The 15853-nt window shown below is 40.9% G+C and overlaps 1 protein-coding gene and 1 long non-coding RNA gene across 2 annotated transcripts in view; one reads left to right on the forward strand and one right to left on the reverse strand.

Annotated features, from left to right (window-relative positions):
- Nucleotides 1-15644, forward strand: part of LOC142502129 (uncharacterized) — a 77068-nt gene extending 61424 nt beyond the window's left edge. Inside the window, exons 2-3 of the long non-coding RNA XR_012803649.1 lie at nt 14936-14988; nt 15430-15644. This is a non-coding gene — a long non-coding RNA (uncharacterized LOC142502129). The remainder of the gene's footprint in view (nt 1-14935; nt 14989-15429) is intronic.
- JMJD1C (jumonji domain containing 1C) overlaps nt 1-15853 on the reverse strand; it is a 1023975-nt gene that overhangs the window by 304424 nt on the left and 703698 nt on the right. Inside the window, exon 2 of the mRNA XM_075612982.1 lies at nt 14792-14956. Coding sequence (XP_075469097.1) covers nt 14792-14956 — 165 coding nt within the window. The remainder of the gene's footprint in view (nt 1-14791; nt 14957-15853) is intronic.

Here is a 15853-nt window from a genome sequence, read left to right on the forward strand (position 1 = left end):
AGAGGGTATCAAGTTGGCTAAGGTGGGTTTGGGGTGTCGAGCCGTATACTATGTCCCCATAGTCGATAATTGGCATTAGCATCTGCTGTGCGATATGCTTTCTGACCAGCAGACTTAGGGATGATTTGTTCCTATAAAGTACACCTAGTTTGGCATAGGTTTTGGATGTCAGGGTATCAATGTGCACCCCAAATGTTAAATGGGAGTCAAACCATATGCCCAAGTATTTAAAACTAGTAATAGGAGTTAGGGTGGTGTTAGCGTTGGTTCTGATCTGGAGCTCAGTCATTGGAATCTTTAAAAATTTAGTCTTGGTCCCAAATACCATTGTTACAGCCTTGTCAGTGTTTAAAAACAGTTTGTTTTGGGAAATCCAAGTTTCAAGTCGCAAAAAGCAAGTTTCAAGTCGCAGGATAGCATGATCAACAGTATCAAAAACCTTTGCAAAATCTAGGAATATTGAACCAGTGAGTTGTCCCAGTTCCATTCCACACTGGATTTCATTGCAAACCTTTAGCATGGTAGTTACAATGGAGCGTTTGGGGCGAAAGCCAGATTGGAATTGGCTAGGGAAATTTGTCTTGGTATAGTAATCGCTTAATTGGGAGTTAACACATTTTTCCATGATGTTGGATAGTATTGTGAGAGGAGAGATTGGCCTGTAGTTTGAGACAGTGTTTTTGTCCCCACTTTTGAAGATTGGGACAACTCTGGCAGTATTCAAGGTCTTAGGGATATGGCCTGCAGACATAATAGAGTTGACTATGGAAGCAATTGGGTTGGCAATGGCTGGGGCACCAAGTCTTAGGAACTTAGATTGCAGTAAATCAGGTCCACATTGGCTGCTTAGTTTTAATTTGTGGAGCGCTTGTGTAATCTGCCCTTCAGATCCTTGGCCAAATTGAAAATTGTGAGCAGTGTTGGCAGAGGATTTGGCTATAGGCTTAGTCTCAGAATGAGGTACATGTTTGTGTTTTGGGTTGCATTTCGCTAATAAGTTAATAGCACACCCCACAAAGTAATCATTGAATGCAATGATTTATTCAATCGCAAATTTTATTTACTGTGTGGCACTGCTATGGGGACACATTTTGCACATTCTTTTGCCAATCTTTAAATGGGATGGTGGGAGTCATTGCACATATGGGGAGGGTCGGTTTATCTCCTTCACAGCTTTTGCGGTGGAGGAGATACTGCAATGACATTCTTGTTGTCTGGAATGGGGATGACAATTCCTTTCATTCCTTTGTCAATCACATCAACATTAACCAATTTAACCTTAAGTTCACAAGTGAAATCAACCGGGATCACATTACTTTTCTGGATTTAGTCATCTATATCCAGAACAATAATATTCTTACTAAAACGTATTTTAAAAGCCGTAATGTAAATGCATATTTACATCCAACAAGTGGTCATGAGTGTAAATGTATTGACAACATCCCCTATAGCCAGTTCCTTCGCTTAAGGCAGTGATTTCCAACCTTTTTTGCTTGGAGGAACCCTTGAAGTATTTAGAAAAATATCGGGGAACCCCTATCTGGCTGACACATATTAAGTTCGACAGAGGTCAGTCACAACATTTCACACCTCACGAGCCACCTCTATTTCCCACCCTTTACCCATGTATTTCTCTCGCATCCATCTCACTAACTCTCCCCCCCCCCCACCCTCCGTCTCGCGTGTATTTATCCCTTGCGTCTCTTACTCCCTCTTTTCCACACTCACTCCCTCCTGCCCCCTCTCTTCCCTACCGTCCGTCAATTACCCCACTCTCTCTCAATCCACCCTACAAAATACATACCAAAAAACCCTACTCCCAGGGGGTGGGGGGGGGGGGTCTGTGGTCCATAGGAGGAACCTCTGAGACTGCTTCAAGGAGCCCCAGCGTTCCACAGAACCCTGGTTGGGAATCGCTGGCTTAAGGCGTAACTGTGCAGCTCATAAAACATTAAAAGAACAGAGTTTCTAAGTAAGAGATTTAGACAGAAGGGATATAATGAACAACTTACATCAAATGCCTATCAAAAAGTTTTGAAGAAAGAGGGAAACACTGTTTCATAAAAAATATAAAAATATAGTGAGAAATGTGAACAACATAAATTGATATGATACGAACAATACTATAACCAGTAACAAAATACCCTTTGATATCACTGTAGATCCCCCTAGAATCTAAACAACATACCCCTTACTTTGTAACTTAGTTGAAAAGTTTGCATACATCTATCAAAAGGATATTATCTCAACACTGGCACATTTTACATATGGACCCCATTCTGAATAGAGTTCTTTCTAAAAAATAAATCCCTGTAGTGTTTAGAAAATCTCAAACACTAAAAACAATTCTTGCACCCAGTCTCCTCAAAGGCACTAATAAAATCCCCAAAAAGGATCTAAGAGACACTTTAGGCCTGGTGGGGAACTACAAATGCACGAGATGCAAAATCTGCTCCAAAATGACTCAGAAGAAAACGTTAACATCTCATGTTACAGGTATTGAGTATAAGATTCAAAACCACATTGACTGCCTGTCTACATACGTGGTGTATGTTCTACAATGCAGTTGTGGACTGCAGTATTTAGGCAGAACAAAACGCAATTTAAAACTGCGACTTATGGAACATCTTCGAAATATCCTGAATATCCATAAATTGGAGGAGTCATCAAAACCACTAACTCACTTACTGACCCATTTTAGAGACGTTCATGGATGCAGCACAGAAGGGGTACATTATATGGGCATAGAAAGCATAATGGACAACATTCGAGCAGGAGACCGTGACCTCCATATTGTTAAAAGTGAGCAGTTTTGGATTTTTACGCTGCAGAGCAAATTTCCGGGAGGGTTAAATGACTATGTAGAGCTCACCCCTTTTTTTAAATAGGGGGGCCGTGATCTCTTAGGCTGCGCTTAAAGTGCTGGCGACGGCAACGTCACTGGAAAAATCAAATTGAGTTGACTTTCAGTGATCGCGACCAAGCCGTTGCGTCGCTTCTACTATAAGCGCATGCGACAACGCCAAAACATTTGTTTTGCGGCGCCGTAACCATAAGCGCGGCCTTAGCCATCTATTTATGGGCATACCAGTTTCAGTTACTCGTATGTATCTTTCATATTCTACAGGAGTTGCCAAATTTATCTTTGTGACAATGCTGGTAACCACATTGGTACCCATGGGTGCATAGCTTCAATGTCTCATTATTCTTCTCTGTCCCATTCTCTTTCGTTTCTCCCCACTCCCCCTCCCCTTATTTCAAACGACAGGGGGTGCCCAGTGCTACATCCAAATGACAGAACATACATTGTAATAATTACAAGAAATAATGCTTCAGTACTAATAATAATGCTAATACTAATAATAATAAAATATGTTTTTTTAGTTAGATATTTTGGCCAAGGCATCACAAGCCTGCACACCAAACGTCAAGGTAAACCATAATAAGTGCAAGTCCTTCACCATCTCCCGAAGATCCACAAGACTTTGGTCTCCCCTCCTGGGAGGCCAATAGTCTCTAGCATTGGATCTTTGGGAGATGGTGTATCGAGATACGTGGACCATTTCCTACAGGGAATGGTACAATCACTGCCCTCACACATCAAGGACAGTGGTGACCTCATGGCTCAACTCGGTTCCATCGATTGGGAAAACAACTTTATTTGGTTAACAATGGATATCACATCATTGTACACAGTGATAGTGCACGAACAAGGGATGGCAGCTGTCAGATTTTATTTACAACACTCTAATTTATCACCCTCACAGAGCACTTTTATTTTGAATGCTATACACTTCTTATTAACTCACAATTATTTTATGTTTGATGATGTTTTTTATCTCCAGACACGTGGTACTGCAATGGGTACTAGTTTTGCCCCCTCCTACGCAAACCTATTTTTGGGTTGGTGGGAGTCAGTCCACGTGTTTGGAGATAATAACCCCTTTAGACACTTTATCACCTTCTATAAAAGATACATCGACGACCTCATTTTCATTTGGAATGGGGACGTACACACTCTTCTTTTATTCACTGATTATCTTAATAATAATGATTTAAATTTGCACTTCACTTATCACTATGATTTTCACCATATAAATTATTTGGATTTACATCTGTTTATTGATTTGTTTATGAAAATTAACACAGATGTTTATCGCAAAAGTAATTCACGTAACACCTTCTTACGCGCTGACAGCTGCCACCCCAAGTCTCTACTAAAAAACATACCAAAAGGTCAACTGATCCGTTTAAAAAGAATTTGCACTAATTCAGAAGATTTTCTGAACCAATCGATGGATCTCATTAACCGTTTTGAGGCCAGGGGTTACTCACGTTTAGATCTAAATAACACATTGAAGGAGGTCAACGAAATGGATAGGTCAATACTATTAAAGGGTAAAAAAAGAAAAAACTCTTTTTCACAATCCCCAATGTTTATTATGCAATATACCAATCAGGCGTATCAAATTAAAAGCATTGTAAAAAAACATTGGGCTGTACTAGCGGCCGATCCTGTTTTACAACATTTTTACAATGAGGGTCCCAAATTCGTGTTTAAACGAGCAAGGACAATTTCAAATTATGTTTCACCGAGTTTATATACTAATAAGAAATTGGTCTCCATTCTGCCAAAAGGATGCTTTAAATATTTAAAATGCAAATCCTGCAAGTATATGTTATCAAAATCTGAATTTTGCTCCACAAGTACAGGGAATAGTTACAAGATTACATCTTTTATAAATTGCAAAACCACATATGTAATTTATTTACTTAAATGTGGTTGCGGCAAACAATATATAGGCCGAACGATCAGAGCCCTGAAAGTTCGTATACTCAAACATTTACGCTTAATTATAAAAAAAGATGTTAATCATCCTGTCTCACTTCATTTTGCTAACTGCAGCATGGGTAATGTAAATAACTTCTCATACACAGGTATAGAGCATATACCATGTCCCATTAGAGGTGGGAATAGAAATGGCATTCAAGATAGGAGGGAACTATTTTGGATTTTTACCCTTAACACACGTATCCCAAATGGTCTCAATTCTGATTGGGATCTTGGGCCCCTCCTACTCTAGAGATGATTAATCTTTGTCAATCAATTTTTGTCATTCTTTGCCATTTTTTTCTTATTCTTTCCCTTCCCTCATGGGAGATGTATTTATCTCCTCAACATATACCTATTATTAACTATGCTTATTAATATGTCTAGTCTAATTCTTGCTGGACGCAGATAGTTATCATCAAACAACAATACACTTATGCTCGACTCAACTGACTTTGTGAATTTAAGTTTTAAAGTTTACTAATGAATACACAGTATATGTCCATGATTGTCCTCTATTTTGCTATTAATCACTAACATTCATTCATTATGAAGATGTAATTATTATTTTCTAAAAATGAATAGTGTGAATGGTTAGTGATGGCATTTTTTCCCAACCTGGATATTACTCACTATTAAGTGAGTGGCAATTTATTGTTTATTCAATACTATAATATTCATTTCTTGCCTTACAACCTTTCTGCATATATATAGGTAGTTTTTACCAGGTTGACAATTGCCATTCAAATCGATCTCTAAATTGTGGTTTTCCAGCAGATATAGAGTTTGCTTAACTTATGAATGAAGCATTTCTTTACTTTTGTTCATTAGTATAGTTCTTTCTATTTTCATTTGTTTTTAATTATGTTTTTAAACATTTAGATAACGCTTTTCATTAATTTAAAAGAGTGTTCATTTTTTTCTGTTTAAATAAAGTTTGTTTTATTGTTATAGTTCGAGCGCGCTGACGTCACACGTCCCGCGTCACGTCCTGCGTCACGTCCTGCGTCACTCCCTCCCGAATCAGGAAGTGGCGATGGATTGGTCACGGTAGCGCTCGAATAAGGTATTTAACAGCACTTGTTTAAGCACTTTCATTCACCTTGATAAACGCGTAGGTGTTCTGTTTTTGTGCTATTTTTGGTCCATTAAACTTTTATTATTGGGAACGCACCTCTGTGTTTAATCTGCTCTAGTGGAACCAGTGCTTCGTTTTTTTCTCTTCCTCCTTTGCAAGTCCTACACTACACTGCATCTGTTCCCTATACCTCTGTATGAGGGGGAAGAACCCCAATAGATTCCTTACCTGCAGCAAAATTAGATCCACCATTAAAAAGGGGGAGGTGACGTGAGCTCTGGGGGAGGTGCCACAACCTCCATACAACTGATTCCAGTCAGAAATTAATTAACACACAAGCACAGCAAGCTCAAACGCCCACACCCACCTAATCTTGACTATATGTAATGTCACATTACATATATTATTTGCTATATTCACTTGTCACAGCCATCTGGCACTCTATGTGGCATTACATATAGTCAAGATTAGGTGGGTGTGGGCGTTTGAGCTTGCTGAGCTTGTGTGTTAATTAATCCCTCCAATTATTTCACTCCCCCCCCCCCATTCTCCCTTTCTCCACCCCTCCTTTTTTACATGTACTGTGTGTTTTATTATGTAACTTGTACTGGAACAATGTCATATTTTTAGTATTTGCCTAAATTGTTTTATCAACAATTCTTGGAGTCAGGAAGGAATTAATTTTTCCCTTTGGATGATGCGACTCTGGGTTTTTTTGTTTGCCTTCCTCTGGATCAATAAGTATAGATATAGGATAAAGTATCTATTGTCTAAATTTAGCATAGGTTGAACTTGATGGACATACGTCTTTTTTCAACCTCATCTACTATGTGTATTATTAAGCTGTAAGGATATTTTTATATATGCTCTTGTTGTTCTTAGCTCCTACATCAAACCAATTAAAATGCAATTTAGATCATAATGATAGTAAGCATAGATTTTACCATTGCAAATATTTTGCTACATCTATTTACCTTTGCATGATCAATTTAGGGATCATTGCATATATACTATAGGGTATCTATGGTCATGATTCTTGCATGTAGATTAAGCCCATGCAATCAATTAGGATAAATTGAATTCTGCAGCATAAGACAGTATATCAAGTCTGATGTAGGTGCACCAAACTTCTCCTGACGAAGCACATGTGTGTGAAATGCGTGGGGAGTAGAGCATTGGAAGTGTCCTGTGCAAACTACCCCGTGTAACTTAGCCGGCTGTGTTGAGGAAGACACTGAACCCAGGAGACGCGTTAGACTGCAGCACATGGGCTACATTATACCAGCCAAACCCAGAAGTGGCAGATCAACGCCGAGACATCAGCTGATCCCAGTGCGCGAGATCAAACGACTCGAGTACCGCACTGTCTCCTAACTCTACATTCACCGGTGGGGCAGCATGGACATCCTTTTTTTTTTAATTCTCTGGACTACAGACACCTTATATGCAAGTTGCTACTTGCTTTAATTTGTGCTTTACATCTATAGATATAGATATATCTTCACCCTTGGTGCACCCTGTGCTCTTTTCTGCAATGGTTGATCCACCTGTGGAATTTATCTTCGGTGGACTTTAGTGGAGGAGGGGAGTACTTCCACGCACAGGAGCTGCAAGGGGGGGGAATTGATCCACATCAAGATCTTTAGGAAGCATGAGCACGGATCACAATCCCTTTATCAGTGAGGGGGGTGAGTTAAATCAATAACACGCAAGTTCTCATAACTTCAACTTCAAGACCTCTTTGAAAGGATCTAATATTGTTCGTTGGCAATGGATAGGTCTCCGTTTAATTTTTTTACTAAACGGTGTGTGAGTGCGTGCATATATATGTATTTTTGTAACATTAATTTTCTGTAACAAGCACTGTAAACTTTTCATTATATTAAATCTAAAATGTAATAAAGTGCGGTCTTTCGGCTCTAATTGAACCTTGTACCTTTTTGAAGAGATTAACCGAATTTTCACACATTTTGATACATTGGGTTTTTGTATAAAATTACATGTTTGTTCTAGTAAAGAGGGGACCAAGACCTCCCTAGAGTTACATAGTAGATGAGGTTGAAAAAAGACGTAGGTCCATCAAGTTCAACCTATGCTAAAATTAGACAACAGATACTTTATCCTATATCTATACTTATTTATTGATCCAGAGGAAGGCAAACAAAAAACCCAATTAAGGGGAAAAATTAATTCCTTCCTGACTCCAAGAATTGGCAGTCGGATTAATCCCTGGATCAACATCCTTCCCATGTATACTTATTTGGTATATCCCTGTATACCTTTCCTATCTAAAAAGATGTCCAACCTTTTTTTGAACAAATCTATTGTATCTGCCATCACAGTCTCCATGGGTAATGAATTCCACATTTTAACTGCCCTTACTGTAAAGAACCCTTTCCTTTGTTGCTGGTGAAATTTCCTTTCCTCCAATCTTAAGGGATGGCCCCGAATCCTTTGTACTGCCCTTGGGATGAATAGTCCTTTGGAAACTCCTAGTATTGTCCCCGAATATATTTGTAGTTATCATATCCCCTCTTAGACGCCTCTTTTCTAATGTAAATAAATCTAATTTAGCTAGCCTCTCCTCGTAAATTAGATTGTCCATCCCCTTTATTAATTTGGTGGCTCTTCTCTGCACTCTTTCTAGTTCCATAATGTCTTTTCTTAGGATTGGTGTCCAAAATTGTACTCCATATTCAAGGTGTGGTCTTACTAATGCTTTGTAAAGGGGCATAATTATGTTTACTTCCCTTCCATCCATTGCCCGTTTGATGCAAGATAAGATCTTGTTTGCCTTTGCAGCTACTGCATGACATTGGGCACTATTGCTAAGCCTGCTGTCTACAAGCACTCCTAAATCCTTCTCCATCAAGGATTCCCCCAATATATCTCCATTTAATTTGTAAGTCGCCTTTTTATTCTTGCATCCCAAATGCATAACCTTACATTTATCTGTATTAAACCTCATCTGCCATTTACCTGCCCACGTTTCCAGTCTCTCCAAGTCCTTCTGAAGAGAAATGACATCCTGCTCTGATTCTATTACCTTACACAATTTAGTATCATCGCAAAGATGGAGACTCTGCTCTTGATCCCAACCTCAAGGTCATTAATAAACAAGTTAAAAAGCAGGGGTCCCAGTACCGATCCCTGAGGTACTCCACTCACGACTTTAGCCCACCCTGATAAAGTTCCATTTATGACAACCCTCTGTTGTCTGTCCTTTAACCAGTTTTCAATCCAGGTGCATATATTATTACTGAGTCCAATTTTCTTTATTTTGTACACCAACCTCTTGTGTGAAACCGTAGCAAAAGCTTTTGCAAAATCTAAGTAGACCACATCAACTGCATTACCCTGGTCTAAATTCCTACTTACCACCTCAAAGAAACAAATAAGGTTAGTTTGGCAAGATCTATCCTTCATAAATCCATGCTGACTATTACTAATAATTTTGTTTTCCATTAGGTATTCCTGAATATTATCCCGTATTAAACCTTCAAGTAGTTTCCCTACTATTGAAGTCAGGCTTACAGGTCTGTAATTTCCCGGTTGTGATCTAGCTCCCTTTTTAAATATAGGCACCACATCTGCTTTACGCCAATCTTGTGGTATTGAGCCTGTGGAAAGGGAGCCCTTGAATATTAAATATAATGGTTTGGCTATTACTGAGCTTAACACCTTGAGAACTCTTGGATGTATGCCATCGGGGCCAGGTGCCTTATTTACTTAAATTTTTTCAAGTCGCTTATGAACTTCTTCCTCAGTTAACCAATTGTTCATTAATATGGAGGTTGTGGCTTCCTCCTGCGGCACTACTATTGAACTGCATTCTTCCCTGATAAACACAGAGGCAAAGAATTTGTTTAATACCTCAGCTTTTTCCTTATCTCCAATAATCTGCCTACCCATCTCACACTGAAAGGGTCCTATATTTTCTTTTCTCATTTTTTGTTATTAAGGTACTTAAAGAACTTTTTAGGGTTGCCCTTACTTTCTATTGCAATCCTTTTTTCATTATCCATTTTTGCTAATTTGATTGCACTTTTGCCATTTTTGTTACATCCCTTATAATTCAGATACGATGTCTCTGTCATTTCTGACTTAAAGAATCTAAACGCCTTCCTCTTCTTGTCCATTTCCTCCCCTACCTGTTTATTTAGCCACATTGGTTTTGACTTATTTCTTTTATACTTATTACCCAAGGGTATACACTGATAAGTGTGCTTTTCTAACAATGTTTTAAAGACTGCCCATTTATCTTCTACAATTTTCCCTGCAAAACATCATCCCATTGTATTACTACTAGATTAGACCTCAGTTTATTAAAATATGCCTTTCTAAAGTTTAAGGTCTTTGTTGAACCCAAGAAATCTATTTTTTGATAATTTATTTCAAATGAGACCATGTTATGATCACTGTTACCCAAATGTTCCAGGACTTGAATATGTGTTATTACTTCTACATTGTTTGACATGACCAAATCCAGTATTGCCCCTCTCCTGGTTGGTTCCTCAATAGTTGGGTCATATAATTGTCTTTAAGCACCCCCAAAAACCTGTTTCCTTTTGTTGTAATCTCATTGCCTCAGTCTATGTCTGGATAATTAAAATCCCCCATTATGCAAATATGACCCAGTTTTGATGCCTTCTCCATTTGCAAAAGTATTTTAGCCTCCTCAATCTCACAGATATTTGGTGGTTTATAGCATATTCCCACAAACATTTTCTTTATATTTTTACCTCCACTGCTAATTTCTATCCTATTCTATTCTAGAGTTAGACATTCAATTATTATTGGTGGTGGCAGTACTGTGTAGCCATGCATAATAATGATTGCGTACATCTTCCCTGTTGGCAGTAAGCCCTGGTAAGTACAGGCCTGCCAACAGTAGTTATGGAGGTTTTCCCTCACACCATGGTGTGGTGCCTGTGTAAGGAAGGGAGTGGCTGTATGCTCTGAGTCCCTGGATAGTGACATCAGAGATGCGCCTGCCCCCTGAGGTATAAAGGGCACAGCACTGTCAGTTAGTAAGTGTTAGCCAGCAGTTGTGTGAAGCAGCTGGTAAAATGTATGCTCCTACATAAGGGATTGGAGGAATACTTTTGTGACCCTAGTGCTGTAACTAGAGGTAGCAGAGTGACCAATCAAGTCTGTCTAAGCCACACTGTGTCCAGGGACCTGGCGCAGTGGTGATCTCCCTAGGAGAAAGGGAATCCCACTTCAATACGGGAGGGCGTACCTGGCAAAGGGACAGCACGGAGAGATGTGCGGCTAGAGCCGGCAGCTGCATGGGGCAGTCTGCTACATCCCAATCCACAATAAAGATGCCATGTTCAAAGAAACCCCCACTGTGTGAGTGTGAGATTACTCAACAGTGGCAGTCACCACCGAGAAGGAGTTCCTCACCAGGACCATCTCCCTGCGGAAGCATAGATCCTGATGAGGTGGAGGCGCTGCACATGAAGTAAGTTGGACTCGTAACCACTACCTCAGCTACCTGTCCTGATGATATCCTCTATAACACCAAGCGGGAGACTCAGGAGTCCTGTTACTTGCAGGTGCACCACCACACACGACCTTGTAATGGGGACCGGTTAGACCACACGGGCCAATGTGAGATTGGGTGGGTCAGACAAGGGGGGTCCAGCCGTTACAACTGTATGTGTTAGGAGGGAGGAGTTTGTTGTACCGGGGGTGGGTGAGTTGTGTATTGGTAGGTAGTAGGTAATTTAATGTTTATTGGGGGTAGAGGGATTGCACTTAGAAAAAAAAACAAGTCGTTCAAAGGTGCAGTTTTTAAAATCAAACTTTAAAAAAATTGAATTTTTTCTTTGTGAATACCATTTTCACCATGCTTTAGTGCGCGATAAAACAATGCAAAGTCGTTCGGCAATGCACTGATTTTATCATTGCTTTGTTAATAGGCCCCAATGTCTCTAATGTTCCGGTTTCAGCAGAGAGGGGCAGGGTCTGTGCTGCGCGTAATCGTTCCTCCGGCCATTAGGTGGGGCTGTGTTTTTCACGCAGCTCTACTCTTCCTGGTTGCTGTGCTGTCACTGACAAAGTGTGTGGGTATGTGGGTAAGTGTGTTTGGGTTGGTAAGTGTGTGGGTGTAGGGGGGGGTAGACAGGGGAGAAAAGAGACAAGGTAAAGAGAAGAAAGAGAGGAGAGATGGTGGGGTGTGTGGGTATGAGTGTGTGTGCATGTGTATGTATGTGTAACTGTGTTTCACCCACCCAATCTCATATTGACCCTAACCTGTGGAAACTGACCCATGTTACATGTGGTGTAGTGTGGTGCACCTGCTGGCTTACAGGACTCCTGAGTCTCCCGCAATGTTATGGGGAATGTCATCAGGACTGGCTCTCCAGGTATTGCTGAGTCATACTCACTCTTGGTACAGCGCCTCCATCTCTTCCAGACCCCCAGTGTTGTAGGGAGGAGTCTCTGAAAGAGAACCTCTATGTGCATCTTCTCCCTGAATGACTCCAAGCTCAGGCAAGAAGGGTTCTTTGACAACCGCATACTTTATTTCGTCAGACAATAGCAGATTGCCCATCATTGCAGCCGGTCTTCAGCCGCTTCTTATTGTAGGTTGCCAACCCAAAGGAAGTCCCTGACCTTACACTCCCAGGCAAGAGCGCTGAAAGCAGGTCTAGCTCTTCCCTTACTCCCTGATGGAGTAAGGGGAATAGTCTCCTACACAGCTCCCCTGAGGGAGGGCCACAAAAACCTGCCAGAGCCCTGGCAGTTTGCTGGGACAGACTAGCCTCACTCATAGGTGGTGAGGCACACAGCTATATACAGGAAGTGCTGTGCACTAAATAGCTCCAATAGGCACCACCCATGAGTCACTGCAATTGGACACAGAGCCTGATGACACTATCTTCACTGAATACTACACAGCACATGGTTGTGGGGGGAAACCCCATGATTACTCCTTGGCAAACCTGCCCTTACCAGGGATTATTGCACAGGAGGAGAAAGAACTATAACCCCAAAACTACACAGGGTTACATATGTGTGCATGTAAGTGTGCATTTGGGTAAGTGTGTGTGTGCGCACATGTGGGGGGAGAGGGCGAGTAGAGGGAGAAGAGTGTGTGTGGGTAAAAGTGTGTGTATAAGTGTAAGTGTCGTGACGGCTTCCTCACGCTGCTCTGTCGTCTGTGCGAGCTTTTTATGATACTATCTTTTAAGTTAAACAAATAGATAACACGTAGCACAATATTGTATTATTCAGGCTTCTGCCTGCTTTATTAGTCCCATCAGGGGACTGCAACATTTTAAATCAAACAACAAATGAAACCCTCCTCTTCTGAGCGCTTACAGACACATGAACTTCCCTTTCTAGGGTTGGGCGGCTTATCCGCTTTCCAACTACACAAAAATACACTGCGTTCATTATAAGATTCAAATAAGCACAAGAATGAAGGTTTATGTTACTTTGCAGGGTTGGGCCCTCCCCTGTCTGCGGGCTGCAGGCCCAGGCTCTAGGAGGGAGAGTGAGGCAGCAAATAAAACTGCTTAAGTGCTTGTTCCCCCAATTAGCAGGGCAGGTGAGAGGAATTAGAGCACCTGTGAACTCTGGTCTGGATCTCCCACCAGCATCAGCAAATGTGAAGCCGTGGGATGGATCACATTTACACTGTGGCTGCACTTTCTAATCTAAATATAACAGAAGCTGCATAATACCCTGGGACTGTGTGTGTGTGTGTGTGTGTGTGTGTGTGTGTGTGTGTGTGTGTGTGTGTGTGTGTGTGTGTGTGTTAGTGTGTGTGTTAGTGTGTGCGTGTTAGTGTGTGTGTTAGTGTGTGTGTGTGTGTGTGTGTGTGTGTGTGTGTGTGTGTGTGTGTGTGTGTGTGTGTGTGTGTGTGTGTGTGTGTGTGTGTGTTTGTTAGTGTGTGTGTGTGTGTGTGTGTGTGTGTGTTAGTGTGTGTGTGTGTATGGGGGTGGGGGGAGAGAAGAGACAGGGAAAGACAAAGGGGAAGGGAGATGGGATAAGAGAGAGGGGAGGGGGAGATGGGATAAGAGGGAGGGGGAAATGGGATAAGAGGGAGGGGGAGATGGGAGGAGGGGGAGATGGGAGAAGAGGCAGGGGAGATGGGAGAAGAGGGAGGGGGAGATGGGAGAAGAGGCAGGGGGAGAAGGGAGAAGAGGGAGGGGGAGATGGGAGAAGAGGGAGGGGGAGATGGGAGAAGAGGGAGGGGGAGATGGGAGAAGAGGGAGGGGGAGATGGGAGAAGAGGGAGGGGGAGATGGGAGAAGAGGGAGGGGAGATGGGAGAAGAGGGAGGGGGAGATGGGAGGAGGGGAAGAGATGGGGAAATGGATGGAGAGGGCAGAAGATAGAGGAAAAGGGGAGATGGAGAAGAGAGGGGATAAGAGAAGAATGTAGGGGAAGGGAGAGAGAGAAGAGGGAGAAGGATACATAAATCAATAATGCAGCATAATTGGGGGCGCTGTTAGACAAATACTATAATATTTATCTTTAAGTTGTGTCATTTGTTTTAGAAATAATTTTTAATGTGTCTTGGATTTTACTTTTGGAAATCTGGTCACCCAACCGCCACCGTCTCCCACAACCCCAAACTGCTACAGCAATAAGACTTGTTGTTTGTTACTATGTATTAGTAGCAACCAAAACAATATTCCAGGCAAGAAAATGGTCTGTGGAGCCAAGATCTAGTTGATCTACAAAAGGAGAGCATTTAGAGACTACAGACGAAAATAAATATTCAGTATCATTACACAAAGCGTCATACTCATTTTCAAGCAAGTTCACATTTTTTTTTCTCTAAATACGGGATACACGTTAGTTAAAATAATGTCTGCCTGCTATATAACGATGTAAAATGTTTAATGATAAAAACAATTCTTACCAATGCGGGCCACTGAACTTGTTTGAACTTTGATCCCTGAGACGGGCCTGGGTCCTTTCTCTTAGCCCAGATCAGCTGGAACTCAATAAAAAAGGCTGTAAAATCTTCATATACTTTCACCCACTCTCGTTTATCCCATTCCAGGTCATCAAATTCCACGTACACCTAAAGAGAAGGAAGCATATTTGTAACCACAGGTAGAAATATTGCAATGTGCTTATGTTCTCACAGGGTGGGTTATTCATTAAACTGCGACTGACAATGAAGTCAATAGCAGTTTCCGTACGATAGTGCCCCTATCAGTACTATCACAATACTATGCTGTGAAAGCCTTCCTAAATAAAACACAATGGGTTCTGACTGAAAGTGACTGGGTTAATTAAATTAGTGCACTCCTGGGAATGTGAATTCTCTTATAACTGTATATAAAACTCAGCCCTGATTATTAATATAAAGAAACCCATCCTTCCAACAGTCGTGAATAACAGTAAATATTATATACTCTGTATGGGTTTTTTTTGTGCTATGGGTTAAGAGTTTGGGGACACATTTAATCAATAAATATATACATGTATTAACCTATTTAACAGTTAAAATGATAGAACTGCTTTACAACCCAGCTCTATTTGAATCTCTAGGTTGTTGAAGGATCCTGCAACACACATCTCACCAATGCAGCACAGGTCCAGGCCAGCAGTTAAAGGGTAAACAAGAAGTAATCCTGAAGCAGCAGCATTATACAAGTAATAGAATAGAATTGAAGTTGTTCAACGTAATCCTTGTGCTGGAGAAACTTCTCTTTTACAGAAGGGGTTACATATCCACAATAAACAGAGGGCAAAGAAACATTGTAGGAAATGACCCATTCCATATACTGGCAAACCATTTGGAGATGTAAGTTTCAAGTAAAAAAAAACAAAAAAACAATTGAATTAATGCACATCAGATGTATTCCCCAGCATCATTACTGTATTTCTTTCTCATCAAATAACGTTGCGCACATTATAGCTCCGCCCATTTACCTTGACTTCTAATCAAAAACTCATGTTGATAAAGTAATAT

The sequence above is a fragment of the Ascaphus truei genome, chromosome 8 (genome assembly GCF_040206685.1).
Source record: "Ascaphus truei isolate aAscTru1 chromosome 8, aAscTru1.hap1, whole genome shotgun sequence".
Lineage (NCBI taxonomy): Eukaryota > Metazoa > Chordata > Amphibia > Anura > Ascaphidae > Ascaphus > Ascaphus truei.